Raw genomic sequence first — 17,134 nt, 5'->3', positions numbered from 1 at the left:
CTAAAACAAACAAGGCAGAAAACAGTCTCATGATGCAGGAGCCAACATCTGAGGAAAAACAAGATGAAAGCACTGACAGGCTGCCGAGCAGCAATACCTGCCAGGAAACCCAGACACCATCATCATCTAACAAGGGGCAGGACACAAACAAGGGCTGAAGCTACACCAGTACGGGAGAAGTTGACCTCAGCTGCTGCTTGAAGTTTAGCTAGGAGAAGCTCTGAAGCAGGTCTCTGCCTGGTAAAGGAGGCCAGAACAAACAGCAAAGCACCTCTGCTGAACCCTGCAGGAAGCCAGTGACCACACTGTTTGTTTGCCACCATCATCTAGCAGGCTATGGAAGTGCCATCTTTCTTCCAATAAATGATGTTTTCCTGGAGCTTGTTTTAACAGGACAGTTGATGAAACAGCCACAGCCAATGGTTACACCCATACAGGATGCAGGACAAAGCAGCAGGACAGCATTTTGGACACTGTTCTGTTGCTGCACGAGCAGTCAACATTCAGAGGACAGGAATGGTCTGTACTCTCCTCAGGTCTTACTGTGCCTGTACATTCTGCCTCCTCTGGCAGGAGAAAGCTCTTGGGGCCAGGGAACAGTCCTGCTGCACAGTCCCAGCACACTGGGGTCAGCTTTTCACACAGGGCTCCAAGACATCAGGAGAGTGACAAACCATCTTTCTGTGAATGACAATGAAAGGTCCCCACCACATTATGGCTTGGCTTCTACACTCCCTGAGTTCAGACTGAACCACTCTCAGAGTTCACAACGGATTTAAGCCTGGTTATGCTTTGCGACCATCAAGTGGCCTCTCCTTGCTTGGTAGTACAGTAAAGGAGTTGCACGGGAAAGGATCTATGCTGTTCCCCCTACAGCCAGGAGAATACCATGAGCTCCACCAAAAGCACTCTTGAAGCCAGTCTGGAGCTCTGCAACATCCCTATACAAGAGAGGACACATGGCCCATGTGGTTATGCTGAAAGAGAAGCCCACCTCCAGCCTTCTGGGGCCTAAATTCCAGGACCACAGTGATAAAATGGAAAAGAGACAGGTAGCACAGCCTCTCCTGCTCTTCTCTCAGTGAAAGGAGATGTGCTGAACACCTCAAAGCAAGTGGCAGCCTGTGGGGGAGAAAAAAGATCCTCGGGACAATGAAAACAAAAGCACACACTGCAGTCAGCCTGGTGTGCAGAAGACAAACTCCATGGACAGATCCCATTCCTCCACGTGCACAGCACTGTTTCCATGGCATCCAAGTTCCCAGCTGTGCCAACAGCATGGACCGAGGCACAAGCACACACAGAGTGGTGGTGCTGGAGATGCAGTCTCTGGAAGGCCTCTCCCAAAAGAAGCACACAAGCTTGAGCCAACTTCCCTCCACTCCTCACCCTCATCACCCAGCTAGAAGGTGACACGTCCTGCTGCTGGATTTCACCCACCAATCACCTCTACAACACTGGCAGATCAGAAAGAAAGCAGCTTTCTACACTGTTGCTGTGGAAGCAAGAAGTAGTAACAACAGGAGGCTCATGAACACTGACCTAAGGGTAAAGACATTCCTGGTGCAAGATGCTTTTGTGCACTTCTTGGGCTCCACATGCTTTTTACAGAAGGGAACTTTGCAGACCAACAGTAAAGCCAGTTAATAACCCACATTCCAGGCCCATACTGAACTCTGCTGCTTAAAAGCATAACCATCGTTCAACTGCATCAACAGCTTTTCATTCTCCTGACAGAATATCAGACCTCCTACAAGCCACCACAGCTTGAGGAGCTGTAGATGACTCACCAATCTTTTGACAGTAGAAATCTGGGTGACTCGTAAGTTTGGTTGCTCCAAACAGATTCCACTCGAGCACAAATTCATGCTCACACCAGTGGAGCCGAGGAAAGCAGCTCCAGGTCCTTCACTGACACCTTGTGTCAGAAGCAGGAACTGGATACAACAGCGACCACCAGGAAGGTTGCAAATGCTCCCAGCTCGGGTGTACAGCATAGGGCCTCTGGCTGAGAAACAACCAGAGCACCAGGGCTTTCAGAGCTGAAAGAAGGGATTAAACGTGTTATTGCTAAAGGCTTTAAGAGAAAGCTTAAGCCAAAACAGTTCTCACACACACCCCCTCAATCCTGGACATGTTTTTCCACATTTCTTAAGGCCAGCTCAGGAGCCTGCCTGACCACAGACAGCCCATTTGGCTCTCTGTTTCTGACTCAGCAAGAAGGGAGAGCTTGGATCAGGTTACCTTGTGATCAGACAAGCAGAGACAACAGAGAATCATGCAGAAAAGCATGATTTCCTCCTTTCCAGCAGCACTAAACTGCCAGCGTAAGTCCTGAAGCAGAGAAGTCAATCCTTTTACGCTTCCAGACCGATCTGGGCACACCAGAGGGAGCAGCATTTCAGACCTGGAACATCCTCCAAGCAGCCAGATACCCAATTCCCAGGGCCAGACCTGGAACAGGCTTGGTCCTTCAGGCTTTCTCCATGGCCAAAGCAATCACTTGCTCCAGGACTGGGACTAACTGCAGAGCCAGACACGTGAGAGGTGGCAGTGAAGACAAAACAGAGAGCAGAGAAGAACGTATCAGTAATTTATGCCCCAGTACTTATTTTGGCTGCTAATACATCAGCCACTGCCTGGATTTAGTACAGACGAGCATCTGGGAAAGAAACACATTAGAAGTCTGTGGAGCACAGAAAACAAGTACTGAAATGGGAAAATCGGCACTAAAAGGACAGAAGAAAGAAATGGTTTGACCAGAGACCTATGTAAGTAAAGAAGAACAACGCTCCTTTGAAAGAGAATCCCTTTCCAAAAGCATGCTAAGCAGGAACACAGCGAGCCAAGTGAAGGAGGAACAAGATTTGCAGCAAATTTGGAAGAGCCTTCAGGTTCTGAATGAAGTGTGACCAGGAGCACAGCAGTGGCTGCCACCAGAGAGCTGCTGGGGACAGAACAGCCCAATACCACGACAAACATACAGGAACTCCAACGTGACCCATTCCAAATGCAGCCAACACCACTCCAAGGGAGAACTAGGTTTAAGCAGCTTGGTTTAGAAAGCAAGAAATTGAGAGAAAAGAGAAGTTCCAAGTACAGGAAGACTCCAAAGAGGAAGTTATCTGCAGGAAAGGTGAAAAAGTCACAGTTCAGGGCATGCTGAGACATGTGACTACCAAGAGAGCAGAAGTAACTCCCACTGCTCTCTTTCAAGTCATGGGCTCCACAGCAGGAATCACAGTGACTGCTGCAAGCAAAGAGCTGCAAAAAAAGAGAAGTGAAAAAGGAGCTTCTGTCCTAAGTGAAAACATCCTGGGAATTTTTAAGGTAGAGACTGGGGCACCACACAGCACTCTGTTCCCATTCTGTTGTTATCTGTAACTTGCATCCAGGGTTCAGCTGGCCAGGGATTCATCTAAACAGTCAATTTCAATTAACCACTCAGCAATGACTGTCCAGATAAAACTGATGCTTAACCAATATTTTTAGAAGAAAGAATGATCCAATAATTATAGTTCCACTGATCAAAACAACCAACATCTCTGGATACCTGTGTTTCTAGTTTATTTCAAGATAGGTCTGGTTTTAATCTTTGTGATTTGTGATCCAGGTTCTGGACACCAAAGAGCGGAAACTGCTAAGGAGGTCACTGATCAGAGGAACAGTTTAGCACCAACTAATTAAGATGAGCTGACCACAGGTGATCATAGAACTGGAGAATAGTTTGGGCTGGAAGGTACCTTAAAAGGCCATGTAGTCCAACTGCCTGCAATGAGTGGGGACATCTTCAATTAGACCAGGTTGCTCAGAGCGCCATTCAACCTGGCCTTGAATGCTTTCAACAATGGGACACCCACCACCTCTCTGGGCAAGCTGTGCCAGTGCTTCACCACCCACACTGTAAAAAAAACCAAACCTCACAGTTCTCTTAAGTTTGTACACACTGATCTAGAAAAAAGATAATGGCTGGAAATCAGAATCAGCCTCAAAAGAGATTTCAAGATCACAGGCAACATGTAATTCACTGGTGAATTTACTCAGATGTGCACTAGATTTTTTTCCACTAGTGATCCTTCAATAACAGCAGGTACTTTCCTAGGTGACGTGATCTCCTTAAAAACTAATCACGGGTATCAGGGATCTTAGATTATGCCAATAACCTTATTTCAGGCCTTTAAAAGGCCTCCTGCCCTTTAGGGAGTGAAGGCACTAACAAGTCTCACCAGCAACACCTGTCAAAACCCACCAGGCCCCCAAAACCCGCAGGGCACAGCTACACGGCCACCTCAAGAAAGCAGTGGGAGCTCAAGCTCCCTTAAGCCGCTGTATCAGCTGCTGCAATCACACGGCCGGGCTGACCGGGAAACTGAGTCAGATGAGGCGGGGTGGGGGGACAGGACGGGACACGAAGTGCGTCCTCAGCCATGGGGTGAAGAGGGAACAGCGCCTAATAAACGCCGCTATCGGCTCTTTTCTCCACTGCCAGGCTCCCCTCGCCTCCCCACAGCCCCTCACCATCTCCCCTCAGCCCACAGCCTGGCCATTCCCCTCAGGACGGCAGGGAGGGGGGGCCTGTTCCCGCTCGCCCCAGGCCTCCACCACCACTCACCCTCCAGGCTCTCGCACTGCACCAGGTTCACGTAGTCGCCTTGCCGGAGTACCCCCGCTTTAAAGCCGCGCACCAGCCCTTCCAGGTACCCGTTATCCACGTTAAAATAGAGCTCCGGGAAACACGACATGGCGGCGGCGACGAGACGGGAGCACTACCGCCCGCCGCCTCACGTGACTCGCGGCGGGTCACGTGGCCGCGCCCCCTTCCCGGCAGCCATTGCGGGGCGGGAATGGCCTGAGGCCGTGGCGGCCGCCATAACTCCGTGCCCGCCGAACCGCGGCTCTGGCTGCCCAGCGCCAAGCGTGAGGTTCCCCTTCACTACATCCAAGCCACCATGAGTGATACAGGCAGAAGAAGAGCACAAGTAAAGCTCGCAATGTCGCCTCCTGCCGAGACACCACTCCTACTAGTCAGGGCAGGTCCTGCATAGCCAGGTAAAGGGCTATGCAGGAGCTGCTCTGTAACAAAATAAAACAATTTTTTGATGTATAAGTGTTGCAAAATGTGGGATACGTCAAGGTTATCTTAAGGCTGGATGTTCTTTGATGTAAGACCTCTGTATACTCTCAAGCCCTATCGGGAAAAAAGGGGACGTTATCAGTGGAACAGGCAGCGGCCAGCTCCCTCATTCAAGGATATCCTGGAACAAGCTTTGAGAGTGTAGTAAGTCAAGATGTTGATACATACCAATGTGTACATTGTTAACCTGGCGAAATACTCGAGGTCCGTGTATCCTAGAGCTGAACTATGTTCATTGTAACACTAAAAATCACTCTACGGGTCAGAAAGACTCTGCCCAGGTGAAGACCCTTCCCCTGAGCATGAGTGGAAGTTACCTGCAGTTACATGATTTCTATGGAAATTACTAACCAATCTTAATGGAGGGGCTGTGCTTGGGAAATCGCTAAGCCTGAACTTCTCAGTGTAAATAATGGCAGGGAGAGTGCGGTGGGGTGTGCTGGCTTTGTGGAATAGCACCGAGCACCCCGGCTGGGGCAGCTCTGAAATAAACAGTCGATGTCTCTCTGGAACGCGTCACTGTGGGCTCGGTGCACACCGAGGAACGAACCCGATTTTGTGGGCAACAGCAGCATAGCCAAAACATCACCTGGAGCACCCCTGCTGCTGAAACACCACTTATGTAGCCAGGAAAGGCACATTTGGTTTGACATGGATGTGTCCTGGAGTGTCGGCTGTGTGGACACTGTGCCCAGGCCGTTGTCACCTTGCTGCCACCCCTCTCCTCTGAGAGCCCAGGCGGACACATCACACCATTCCCACTCCGCAGTGGCTTTTGCAAAGGGCTGGTTTATTGGAGCTGCAGAGAAGGAGGCACACACAGGGGCGAGGAGCTGGCAGCCCCATGGGTGTTAGTTCTTGCCGCAGGGGAAGTTGGTGCTGATTTTCCGGCAGTAGCAAAAGGCGTTGAAGAAGCGGCAGTAGCAGGTGGCACAGGGGTCACAGCAGGGGATCTGGTGGCCAAGGCAGGACTCCAGGAGACGGACGCAGCGGCGGGGGGAGCGCTCCTCACGGCCTGCAGCTTGCAGTTCTGTGGATGATGCCTGCAGGGGAGAGAGGAGGAAGAGGAAGAGGAAGTCATGGACCACTGTGCCAGCAAATAAAGAACTGCGTGGGAGAGAGCCAAGTGTGGCTGCTGAAACCTGGCATTGCCAGCAGCAGAGGCTTCTGTTGTATTCAACTCTGGGCTCTATTCTCTGTTGGAAATCACTGCTGAACCCTGTGGACTCTCTGCAGGCATTGCTGCCTCATCCATGGTGTCTCAAGGCCTTTCTGCACACATTTATTTTCAAGCATGGCCTGGATGGTGCTGTGCCTTCTGCCCAAAGAGAGGCACCGGGGGCTGAACCAGGCAACACAGGGCACTGCCCAACGAGCTCCTGCTCTGCAGAGGTTTCCTGGGCTGCACTTGAGGTTAATTAAATGGATTACAGGAGCACAGCCTTGGACCACTCTCCTTTGAGTGCTGGAGCCCCTTGCAGATCTGGGCAGCCTCAGCTCATCCCAGCTCCTCAGGTGATGGACAGAAAGTCCCATCCCAGGCAGCACCATGTTGGGCTCCAAACCCCCCAGCCTCAGGGACACAGAGAAGGCTGCTGTGGCCTGAGGCTGCCTTGCTCTTTGGGGTGTCTGTAAGAAAGCTCAGGGATCCATACCTGTGGTTCCAGCAGGCTGCCTCTCTGCACAAGGTCACCATCAGCTTCTTGGACCCTCAGGGCCATCTGCTCAAACCCCAGCCTTGGGAGAGTTCCTACGAGATACAGAGAGGCTGGACAAGGAGGCTGCTGGCAGGTCAGCTGATTCTTCTCCCTTTGCTCGTGTGTCCCCACAAAAAAAAGGCCCCACTCCCTGTGGGCTGCCAGGCTGCTCTCACTAGCCAGGGCCAGGAGAGGCTGTGCTGCTTTAAGGGGATCCCCACTTCATTTTTGGGGCCGTGGGCTTTCCAGCGAGCAGCTGGTGGGGGTCAGTGAAGAGCAGGTGGCCACAGGACTCACCTGCCGGCTCCGCAGACACCTCCTTGACTTTCCGCTGCAGGCTGGTGTGGCGGGCTCTGTCCACCCCCTCCAGCCCGCCACTCGCCTTCTGCAGGTGGCCACAGCTGAGGTCAGCAGTCCTGAGATCCAGGACAGCCTGGATCCCCTGCAGCAGCCCACAGCACAGCAGCAACACGTTCAGCATGGTCCTGGGGGACAACCTGTGCAGAGGGGCCCGGCCAGCATCAGCCCGCCTGCTGGCAGCCTGGCCTGTCCCCTCCACCGCCGTCACCTCCACAGCCCGAGAAGTGCTGTGTCAGCAAGGGGCAGCCTCTGCTGGCACAGCCACTGCTCCCAGCTGTTTGCTCCCTTGGACTTGAGAGCCTTCTTTTTGGCCCAGAGACACCTGGGAGCAGGACCCCCCAAAGCTATCTCATGTACTGTGGGGCACCCCACATGTGAGCACATTCATGATCTCCCCACAGAAAGGGATGACCAGCAGAGAATGGACTGAGATCTGAATGGACTTTTTTGCGGCAGTTCAGGTTCTTCTGCCCCACCAGACCATTGAGGTGCACAGTGTGTGGCCAAAACAACTGACACGGCTCCTGCCGGGCTCTGAGCCTGGAAGTGCCACTAGAATCTCTGTGCTGGCTAGGGAGAAAGACCACAGCACACACGGCTGGGGGACAGGAGAAGCTGCAGGGTTGGGCTGTGGGCTGTGGGGGCCTGAAGGCTCTAAAAAGTAGGTGACCTCTTAGGGAGCAAAAGAAAAGGGGCCAAGAGGTGGTATCTCAGTTGCTGCTGTCAGCCACATCCTGGGAAACCCTGTGCCTTCTGCTTGGGCAGCCTTGAGGTTCCAAACCTGTCTCCAGCCACCCAATGCTGGCCACTCCTCATCTCCCCATCTCACAAAACCACCGAGCCCTTTGCTGGGAGAGACCCCTCTGCACTGCGGGGAGCCCCCCAGCCATGGGTGTTCCATCCCGCACACTCCCAAGACCTTTCCCGTGGTAAGCACTGACCTTTCCGAGCAGAGAGGGGGATTGCTGTTCGCTGCTCCACCGAGCTCGCTGGAAGCGCCGCTACCGCTCTGCCTCAGTGTCCTCCTCCCCACACGCTTACTGGGATTTATATCGGCCTTTTATTAATTAAGTGCTGCAGCCACATGACTCCACTAACTACCAGGTAGGTGGGAGTCTCTGGAAAACGGGCATTGTCTGGATAAAGAGGCAGCCAGTGGGGTGATGCATGGGAGGGGGGACTCCTGCTTTGTGCCTTGCACAGCTGCAGGAAGGAACAGATCCCTGTTAGCTCCAAACTCCCAAGTTTCTTGGAAGCGATTCCCCACTGTCCTTGCAGACCAGTTCCCTTTCCAGCCCACTTCCCTTTCCAGCACTGAGGCTGCAGCCTGAGGACATCTCCTAGTTCCCAAATAGAGAAATAACAGGGCTACAGTCTCTTCACCAAAACCACACCAAGCTTGACTGGTTTTCAAATGGAATGTTGCCTATCTGTATCTCCTGGCAAGCATCCAGTCATAGTCCAGAGCCTCCAGAAGTCCTCCAGCTCCTGACCACTCGCCATCTGCAGATTCTCCAGGCTTCCCCCTGTGATAACTGCATCTCTTACTCATGTCTCATTTGGAAAACCTGCATCTCCCCAGAGCCAGGCTCTTTTGGGGAACACTTGTGGCCTTGAGTGGCTTCAGCCCTGCAAGGAATTGGAGGATTAAGACATAATAGGAAAGGTTCAGCAGGCTGTGACTTACCCAGCAGGGAAGGCTGGCAGCCCAGGCTCTGCCCTCACCAGGCTGCTCCGAGACCAGAAGAACCCTCCAGGCCTCCAAGCACATCCCCAGCAGAATGTGAGCCACTGCTCCTGGCTGCAGCACCATCCCTGGGGCTCTTTGCAGGCTTCCTTGCTCCTACATCCCCTGTCCTGGAATGATCTGATTCCTGCTGCATTTGAGGGACAGGCTGAGCAGGCACAGAACCAGCGAGGAGCGCATCTGCCTTGTGTAATTTTCTCCAGCTGTAAGTGGCTGCTGGAAACACTCAGCACCCATCTGGGTGTCCCAATGCACAACACCAAATCAGGACCCCTGCCACAGCACCTGGATGCCTCTGGCACCCCACATGCTTGGACAGACTCATCTTGGGTAAGAGGCAGCTTTGGCAGCCCTTTCCATTCCCAAGGCTCGGGTGGATGCCGAGTGTCCCATCCAGCCCCAGCTCCTCCAGCTCCAGCCCTGGGGACTCCGGGTCCGCAGTCCACGCTGCCCCCGGTCCCCGCTGACACCAGCCCCCGCACGGAGACCTCAGCACAGCTCATTAGGGCCTGTTTGCAGCCGGCGGGGCCGCGGGCCAGGACTTCTGGGAAGGCATTAGTGGGAACGAGGGCGGCCGCGCTAAGAGCTTTTTAATCTGCAGGAGCAACATCTGTTTTGTGCGCATCCCGAAGGCCAGTAACGAGCTAAATGAGGCGGCCGGCCGCTCGCCGGGCCGCTTCCAGGAAAAGAGGGCTTAAAGCGAGGGGAAAAGGGGGGGCCAGGGCTGCGCTCCCAGCTCAATGGTTCAGACTCCAGCGGGAGTGGAAGCGGGTGATGGAGTGGGTCAGTGGCACAGCAGAGATGCCCGTGATCGGGCATCCCAGGCAGGAGCCCCCAACGGCGGGACCCTCGGGAGACAAGCCCGGGCTGGGGGCTCTCCCTCTCCTCCTGGAAGCATCCAGGCAGGCGGGCGGCTCATTTAGCTCATCACCAGCCCTCGTTACCGCTAAGGCCAACCGAGTCCCCGCTACCCAAAACAGGCAATAACGAGCCGGGCCGCGGCAGCTGCCTCTCAGGAGCTGCGATGACCATCACCCCGGCCTCAGCCCCGCCGGGCCGGGCCCTTTAAGGCGCGATCCCGGAGCCGCCCTGACGTCAGCGGGGCGGGCGCGCCCGGGCACCGCAGCCCCGGCGGTCGCAGCTCCGCACCCCGGTGAGTGCGGCTCCGCCGGGGCGCACCGGGTGACAGCGGCTGGGGTGGGTGTCGGGGTGCCGGGGGCGCCGTAGGGGGAGCATGGGGGTGCCCAGGGTGCTAAGGTCTGGAGGTGAGGGCATGGGGGTGGCACGGATGTTGGGGATTGGAGATGGGGATACGGGAGTGACAGGGGTGCTGGAGACCTGAAGGTTGGAGATATGGGGGTGGCTCGGCGTGCTGGGGATTGGAAATGGAAGTGTGGGGGTGCCCAAAGGTGCTGGGTAGTGGAGATGAGCATATTGGGGTAGCCAGGATGCCAAATACCTGGAGGTTGGTATTATTGGGGTGCCCCGGATACGGGGGTCTGGGAGTATGGGGTGACAGGGGTGCTGGCGATTTGGAGGTAGGGGTATGGAGGGCTCAGGCTTCTGGGAACCAGGAGAAGGGGGTATGGGGATGCTCAGGGTGATGAGGGACTGGAGGCAGGGGTATTGAGGTGCCCAGAATGCTGCAGTTCTGGATACCTAGAGGAGAGGGTATCAGGATGTCCTGGGGTGCTGGGAAGTAGAGGGGTGTATTGGGATATCCAGGATGCCGGGAACTAAAAGGGAGGGTGTTGGAGTGCTCAGGATGCTGGGGACCTGGATGTGGGGATTATGGGGTACCCTAAGATACTCAGGAGATGGAAGATGGAAGTATGGATATCTCCAGAGTACTAGGAACTGGATGTGGGGATACAGATGGATGTCAAGGTCCCAGGATGGGGACTGGGAGGTGGAGTGTCAGGGGTGCACAGGCTGCTGGGGACTCTGATGTCCTGACAGTCCTGGTGTCAGTGGTGCTGAGGGACCTGGTATTCGGGGGCACCCCATCCCTCACCCCACATTGCTCAGCATCTCCTCCATCCCACAGTGCCTGATGCCTGTCCCCACCTGACGACACTGCCATGGCCGGGGCACAGGGCTGCGGCGAGGGCAAGATCGCAGGGCTGTATGACCTGGAGCGCACACTGGGCAAGGGCCACTTTGCGGTGGTGAAGCTGGCCCGGCACGTCTTCACCGGGCAGCGCGTGGCCGTCAAAGTGATCGACAAGAGCAAGCTGGCAGGGGAGGCGGCGGGGCAGCTCCTGCAGGAGGTGCGCTGCATGAAGCTGGTGCAGCACCCCAACGTGGTGCGCCTCTACGAGGTCATCGACACTCATGCCAAGCTCTACCTTATCCTGGAGCTGGGCGACGGTGGGGACATGTTTGACCACATCATGCGGCACGAGGGCGGCCTGACTGAGCCGCGGGCCAAGCACTACTTCGCCCAGATTGTCCATGCCATCTCCTATTGCCACAAGCTCCACGTGGTGCACCGCGACCTCAAGCCCGAGAACGTGGTCTTCTTCCAGGAGCAAGGGGTGGTTAAACTCACCGACTTTGGCTTCAGCAACCGCTTCCAGCCCGGCAAGATGCTCACCACCAGCTGTGGCTCCCTGGCGTACTCGGCACCAGAGATCCTGCTTGGGGACGAGTACGATGCCCCGGCTGTTGGTAAGAGCTGTGGGGTGCCCTGGGGACCTGCCTCCCTTCTGTCCCTTGCCTTGGGCATGGTTCTGCCAGCTGGGTACTACCTCCCACTTGGTCCCTTACACTAGGAGCACATGGTGGCACTGCTGTCCCTGCAAGGAGCAAGCCTGTCCCTTGGGTGCTTGGCTGCCCAGCCCTGCCCTGGCACAGCAGGGTCCTCTCTGCAGAGAGAGACCATCCCAGCATCCACAGAGATCCCACAGAGTGATGGTTGCTGGAGAGGGGAAAAAGCCCAAGCAGGCTGTGAGCCCTGGCACGGCATCTGCCAGGAGAAGCAGTGTGAGGATACAGCTGCCAGCAGTCGGGCGCTGGTGGTTACTTGGCGGGGTGAGGCCGGAAGGAAATCTGCTCGGGATGCTGCTGTTTGGGCGGAGGAGCTCCGAAAGTTTCCTTTGCTCCATCCCCGCCCAGAAAGCCACTTCCTCTCCATGGCTCCCAGTGCCCTTCCTTCCCTGGCCAGGGTGCAGGGGTCTGGGGAGACTGTCCCAGGGCACAGGGAGCTGGGCTCGGGGCTCCAAGAGGTTCTGCTGTGACACAGGGGATGTGGGAGGGAAGCAGGATCCAAGCTGGCTGTCTGGCTGGAATTAGGGCAGGAGGATTTAGCAAAGCAAAACACGAGCCCTTAAAGGCAAAAGCCCAGCGTTGGCTCAGGGAAAGGCGGATCCCGAGTTGAGAACAAGGCTAGCTTATGGAGACTGTAGAAAAACAAGCTGGTGGCGCTGCAAAGGGAAATGAAGGGAGAAAACCGATGCAGATGAGAAATTTTTGAACACTTGACTTAAGCAGCTGAAGGTATTAACAGAGCGCCCCACGGCATGCTCAGCATCCTAAACTCGCACATCTGCAGGAATTTGTGTTCTGGGCAGGAGGAGCCAGGGAAGATGCTTGTAGCTCCATCCCTGTCCCCAGGACAGGGCAGCGATCGTGCTCCAGCTAGTCCCCATGCAGCTGGAGAGCCCAGATCGGTGCTAGGTCCCTCTCCCATTGCTGTAGTGTCTCCTAAGGCACAGCCCAGTGCCAGGATGGTTGTGGTGGGATTTGAGAACCAGGAAGCTGAGGAATGACGTGCAGTCATGCCGTGGGCGGGTATGTTACTAGGGGGGAGAGCAGAGCAGAGCTCAGGGCTGGCCTTCCCGTCCCTGCCTGGACAAGGTGATAACACCTCAGCTGCTTTGGTGAAGTCCATTGAGACCTGCTTGGATGTGGGGGATGGGAAGGTCCTTCCCTGCCTTGGTAGGAGTGTGGTCCCCCTGTCCACGGGGCAAGACCTGGGAGCTGTTATCTCCAAGGAACATCCCAGTGAGCCCTGGTGTCTGCTGGATCAGCACTGGGGGCTGGTGGTGCCGCCCCTCCCAGGGTCGGTGCAGTGGGGAATCTCTCCTGGGCCACGATGAGTGGAACCTGAACTGCTGCTGCTGTTTCTTGCAGACATCTGGAGCCTGGGGGTCATCCTCTACATGCTGGTGTGTGGCCACCCCCCCTTCCAGGAGGCCAATGACAGCGAGACCCTCACCATGATCATGGACTGCCGCTACACCGTCCCCCCGCACATCTCGGCACAGTGCGCTGAGTGAGCACCACCCCCTCACTGTACCCCCCAGACCTTGACTTGCTCCCCTGGGGTGGGTGCCCCAGCTCTGGCAGATGTCTGGGAGCTGATGTGGGAAGAGTGGGTAAAGCTGCTTACTTTGGGGTTCACCCAGTGCTGCAGGGTTGCAGCATCACTCCTTTCCCCCAGTCTCATCTCCAGGATGCTGCAGCGGGACCCGAAGCAACGAGCATCCCTGGAGCAGATCGAGGGCCACACGTGGCTGCAGGGGGTGGACCCGTCCCCTGCCAGCCGCTCCCTGCTGCCCCTCACGTCCCACAAGCGCGTGTCTGAGGAGGAGCACGAGATCATCCTCCAGGCCATGATATGCGGGAACATTGCAGATCGGGATACCATCCAGGAGTGAGTGATGGGATGCCAGGGTGGGAACCCCTTCAGGTCCCCCCAAGCATGTCCCTTGTGTGCTGATGCAACTCCCTCGGTCCCACACAGGGCGCTGGAAGCCAACCGCTACAACCACATCACGGCCACGTATTTCCTGCTGGCGGAGAGGATGCTGCGGGAGAAGCAGGAGAAGCAGGGCCACCGCCTCAGCCTCGTCTACAACCTGGCCAAGGAGGTGCAGAGCAGGTGAGCCCTCCTGCTGCCCCCTGTCCCGTGTCCCCCTCTCCACCATCCTGGGTCCCCAGTGCAGGGTCTTGGCCGGTTACCTGTCCTTTTCCTTGCCACAGCCCTTGTGATGCCCAGCTGGGTACTGACACCTCCCTCTCTCCCCTTCCTCAGGCCCAACTTGTCAGACACATTTGGCTCTGTGGGCAGCGCCGGCAGCCTCCTGCCCTTCACGGAGACAAGCAGCCTCGTCGGGGGGTCCCGACTGCCCCCCGGAGGGGACATTGGCGGCCGGCAGCCCACCGGTACCCTGCTGAAGGTCCCTGCCGTTGACACCACCATCACCAAGAGCACCCCCGCCCTGCAGCAGATCTGTGAGGAGGAAGAGGAGGACGAGGAGGAGGAGGAGAGGCCCAGCGCCATGGAGAGGAAGAGCAGCTCGCTGAATCAGGAGCAGATGCGAGCCTTCCTGCGTGCCCACCGCCTGCCCGGCTGCGGGGAGGTCTGGGGGCCGGGGGTGGAGCTGGGCGGCCGGAGCGGGCGCTCGGGGGCGGCCTGGGCTGGGAAGGGAGTGAGCGGGGCCCGGGGTCCCCTGGTGCTGCGGGGAAATGGAGCTGAGCCCCCGAGGAGGGAGGAGGACACAGAGCTTGGGGGCTCCTCGGCAGAGTTCCCCGAGGAAAGGGGAGCTGTCCTGTCACCTCAGAGCAGCAGAGTTTCCCAGGTTTTGGGGGCAGAGACGACCCCTGCCACCGTCCCAAGTGGTGCAGACACGCCTCCAGTGCAGGGGGAACAGACCAGCCCGGCCCGGCAGTCGGTGGAGGGCTCAGGCCCTGAAGGGGGCGCAGAGAGTGTGATCAAGCTGGACCCGGGCAAGAGCAAGGGGGGCAGCCTGCGGGACAGGCTCCTGCAGTTCCCGCTCTGCGAGAAAGCCCTGGCCTTCAAACTCCGCCCGGGCTCCAAGGAGAGCCTCCTCTCGCTGGGGCAGTTCAACTGCTGCCATGTCATTTAAAGCCCTGGGACTGGCCCTGCTGTGGGGTCTGGGAGGGTGCCCACTTCCCTGCCTTTGGTCTGCCGGTGGCTGTAGGGCTGGCGGGGGGCACAGTGCCCTGCTTTGTCACCCGCGGTGGCCGCCCTGATAGCACCCACCCCTGGAACCCGCTGTGACAGACCATCCCCCGGACAGGCCTGCCCAGGGTGAAGCAGACTGGGGTCCATCCCCGCACCAGCCAGTGCATCCCCAGACCCCTGGGACAGCTCCATGACTCTGCTGGGATGGGATGGACCACGACACTTTTTTAACTACTAGAAATACTTTTTTTAAATAGTCTATTTTAATGTAATTAAATAGAGATTGCTATATCCCCCCAAGTCCCCCCAGTGCCCCAGCCCCACAGTGTGTGTGGCCCGGGGCTGGGCTGTCCTGCCTGCAGCCCCCCCGCCGGCCCCGGCCGGGGCCAGGCACAGCCTGGCCCATGACCCCAGGCCGTTCCCTGGACCTTCTCTGCAAATAAGCTTCCTATTTATTATCTCTTTGTTTTCTTGCTGGCAAGAAATGAATGACGACAGAGGCGTGGGCCAGAGCTCAGCCTGAGCCGTGGCGCATGCGCGTGGAAGGATCGGAGCCGCTGGGAAGCAAAGTTTGTAAGGACAATAAAATAAGCTCGTGGGTTGATGTGGGTGCAGCGTTGTTGCAAAAACATCACTGTCCCCCCAGTCAGAGGGCCAGGGATGGCTTCCCTGGCACCAGGGGTGACTTCAAGGGAGCATCTGCATGAGCTGGAGTGGGTAGGGGCCCAGAATGGAGCCCAGGGCAGGCACAGAAGGGAGTAAGAACAGGGATGATGAACACCCAAAGGTGAGAGAAGGCCTGGGCATGCCAGAAGGCAGGTGGAGGGTGCTGCACATCCCCATGAGAGTCAACCACAATCAGGGTGCCTCCAATAGCTTCCCACTCTCTCAGCCTGGAGCCACCCCTGAGCCCCCAGTTTCAAGCCCAGCCTGGACTTCCTTCCCTCCAGCTCTGCTGTGCTGCTTCCTTTTCTATCCATCGTCTTTCTCCCTCCTTTCAGATGTACCCCCAAATAATCTGTCCTCATCATCCAACATGAGATCTCTCTGAGTACTGGGTGGTTGGAAGAATGGAGCAGTGCTGTGTGGGTCTAAAATGGGATGGAGCCAGCTCTGGAGAGCTTGGGGAGTTGGTGGTGGGAAAAGAAGGAGGGGGTGCCCTGGGGTCCCTGCAGCCCCCCCCCAGGGCCCCAGTAGGAGGAGGAGATGCTGCTCCTGCCCACATGCTCCCCTTTCTCGATCCTAAAGGATAAAGCCACCGCCTGAACAGGGGCTTGAACCCTGGACCCTCAGATTAAAAGTCTGATGCTCTCCCAACTGAGCTATCCAGGCTCACATTTGGGGTGTGGGGGGCATGTCTGTGACAGCCGGGGGGACCCCACTTTGCTGCAGCACTGCAGGGACAACGTGGGGACCCATTTCGATGTTTTCCACTCCCACGCCACCCCAACGAGGCTGCCAGCGCAGGCCAGACTGAACACCCGGGTTCTGGGAATGTCCCCGGGCCCTGATCAGACACAGGGATGCGCCCTGGGAAGATGCCGGCGCCGCAGGGATGCGCAGGCAGGGAGGGGAGCAGGATGCTGCGGGAGCGGCTGTGAAACCTCCGCCGCGCCCAGAGGGAGCCCCGGGTCCCGCCGGGGAACAGGAGCAGCAGCGGCGGCGGTGGCCCCGCCGGGTCCGTGCTCTGCGCTGCGGCTGCAGCAGCCTCGGCTCGAATCCGAGTGCCAGCGGCGCTTTTGCAGGAGCCGCGTTGAGGAGGGAGGGAGGGAGGGAGGCGGCTGCGGGGAGTTGGGTTGCATAGACCGAGCTTGGATGGGCACCTACAGGTGCCACCCCACGTATTCTATTGCCTTTCCTCCCCATTCTGCAGGAAGGAACCCTTTTGCCCGATAGGGAAGCCACCTTGTCAGTCCAGCCCGGCCCAGCTCCGAAGGGGCTGGAGAAGATTAAAGCCGACCGCAAGCGCAGACGGGCTGGGGGAGTCCTAGGGACAGCCCGCAGAGAGCCCTGTGGAGCCTCTTCAAGCACCTCGTGCGCACTAATTGGCTTCATTAGAGCAGCCAGTGATGGCATCGGCCCCGCGTCTGCTGGGGCTGGGGACAGCACTAATGAGCCTGGGAACGGCGGCCTCGGGACGGCCCTGGAGGGGAGATCAGAGCCCGTACGTACGGTGGGGGGCGTGTGTGGTGTCGACTGAACAAGAGCACAAGCTTAATTGCCCTGATTAAGTAGATTAATTAATTTTAACCTGTGTCTGGAGC

The 17,134-nt window shown here is 57.1% G+C and overlaps 3 protein-coding genes across 4 annotated transcripts in view; 1 reads left to right on the top strand and 2 right to left on the bottom strand.

The window, feature by feature from the left end:
* ATP6V0D1 (ATPase H+ transporting V0 subunit d1) overlaps nt 1-4,782 on the bottom strand; it is a 34,540-nt gene extending 29,758 nt beyond the window's left edge. Inside the window, exon 1 of the mRNA XM_082289849.1 lies at nt 4,613-4,782. Within this exon, the coding sequence (XP_082145975.1) occupies nt 4,613-4,742 (130 nt within the window). The 5' untranslated portion in view covers nt 4,743-4,782. The remainder of the gene's footprint in view (nt 1-4,612) is intronic.
* Nucleotides 4,783-5,985: 1,203 nt separating this feature from the next.
* AGRP (agouti related neuropeptide) lies at nt 5,986-7,312 on the bottom strand (the record flags this gene model as incomplete). Its single annotated transcript, XM_082289910.1, has 3 exons — nt 5,986-6,177; nt 6,790-6,884; nt 7,129-7,312. 3 exons carry the CDS (start codon nt 7,310-7,312, stop codon nt 5,986-5,988), a joined length of 471 nt encoding a protein of 156 aa, XP_082146036.1.
* Nucleotides 7,313-10,060: 2,748 nt separating this feature from the next.
* On the top strand, nt 10,061-15,410 carry LOC309577769 (SNF-related serine/threonine-protein kinase-like). Of its 2 annotated transcripts, none has more exons than XM_082289996.1 (6): nt 10,061-10,091; nt 10,986-11,608; nt 13,073-13,214; nt 13,383-13,595; nt 13,686-13,823; nt 13,977-15,410. In XM_082289996.1, the coding sequence occupies exons 2-6, from the start codon at nt 11,020-11,022 to the stop codon at nt 14,809-14,811; spliced, it is 1,917 nt and encodes a 638-aa protein (XP_082146122.1). In that variant the 5' UTR covers nt 10,061-10,091; nt 10,986-11,019; the 3' UTR covers nt 14,812-15,410. The 2 variants fall into 2 exon arrangements, with proteins under 2 accessions (XP_082146122.1, XP_082146121.1); XM_082289995.1 differs by lacking the exon at nt 10,061-10,091 and adding an exon at nt 10,096-10,135.
* Nucleotides 15,411-17,134: the final 1,724 nt, after the last annotated feature.

Source organism: Coloeus monedula (assembly GCF_965178545.1).
Source record: "Coloeus monedula genome assembly, chromosome: 13".
NCBI classification, from domain to species: domain Eukaryota; kingdom Metazoa; phylum Chordata; class Aves; order Passeriformes; family Corvidae; genus Coloeus; species Coloeus monedula.
This window is presented reverse-complemented; position numbering and strand designations above follow the sequence as displayed.

Bases quoted from the DNA above. Each gene is read 5' to 3' on its own strand.
- LOC309577769 (XM_082289996.1), top strand. From the start codon at position 11,020: ATGGCCGGGGCACAGGGCTGCGGCGAGGGCAAGATCGCAGGGCTGTAT. The intron at 11,609-13,072 runs GTAAGAGCTGTG...TGTTTCTTGCAG, and splicing joins GTACGATGCCCCGGCTGTTG to ACATCTGGAGCCTGGGGGTC. The intron at 13,824-13,976 runs GTGAGCCCTCCT...CCCCTTCCTCAG, and splicing joins GCCAAGGAGGTGCAGAGCAG to GCCCAACTTGTCAGACACAT.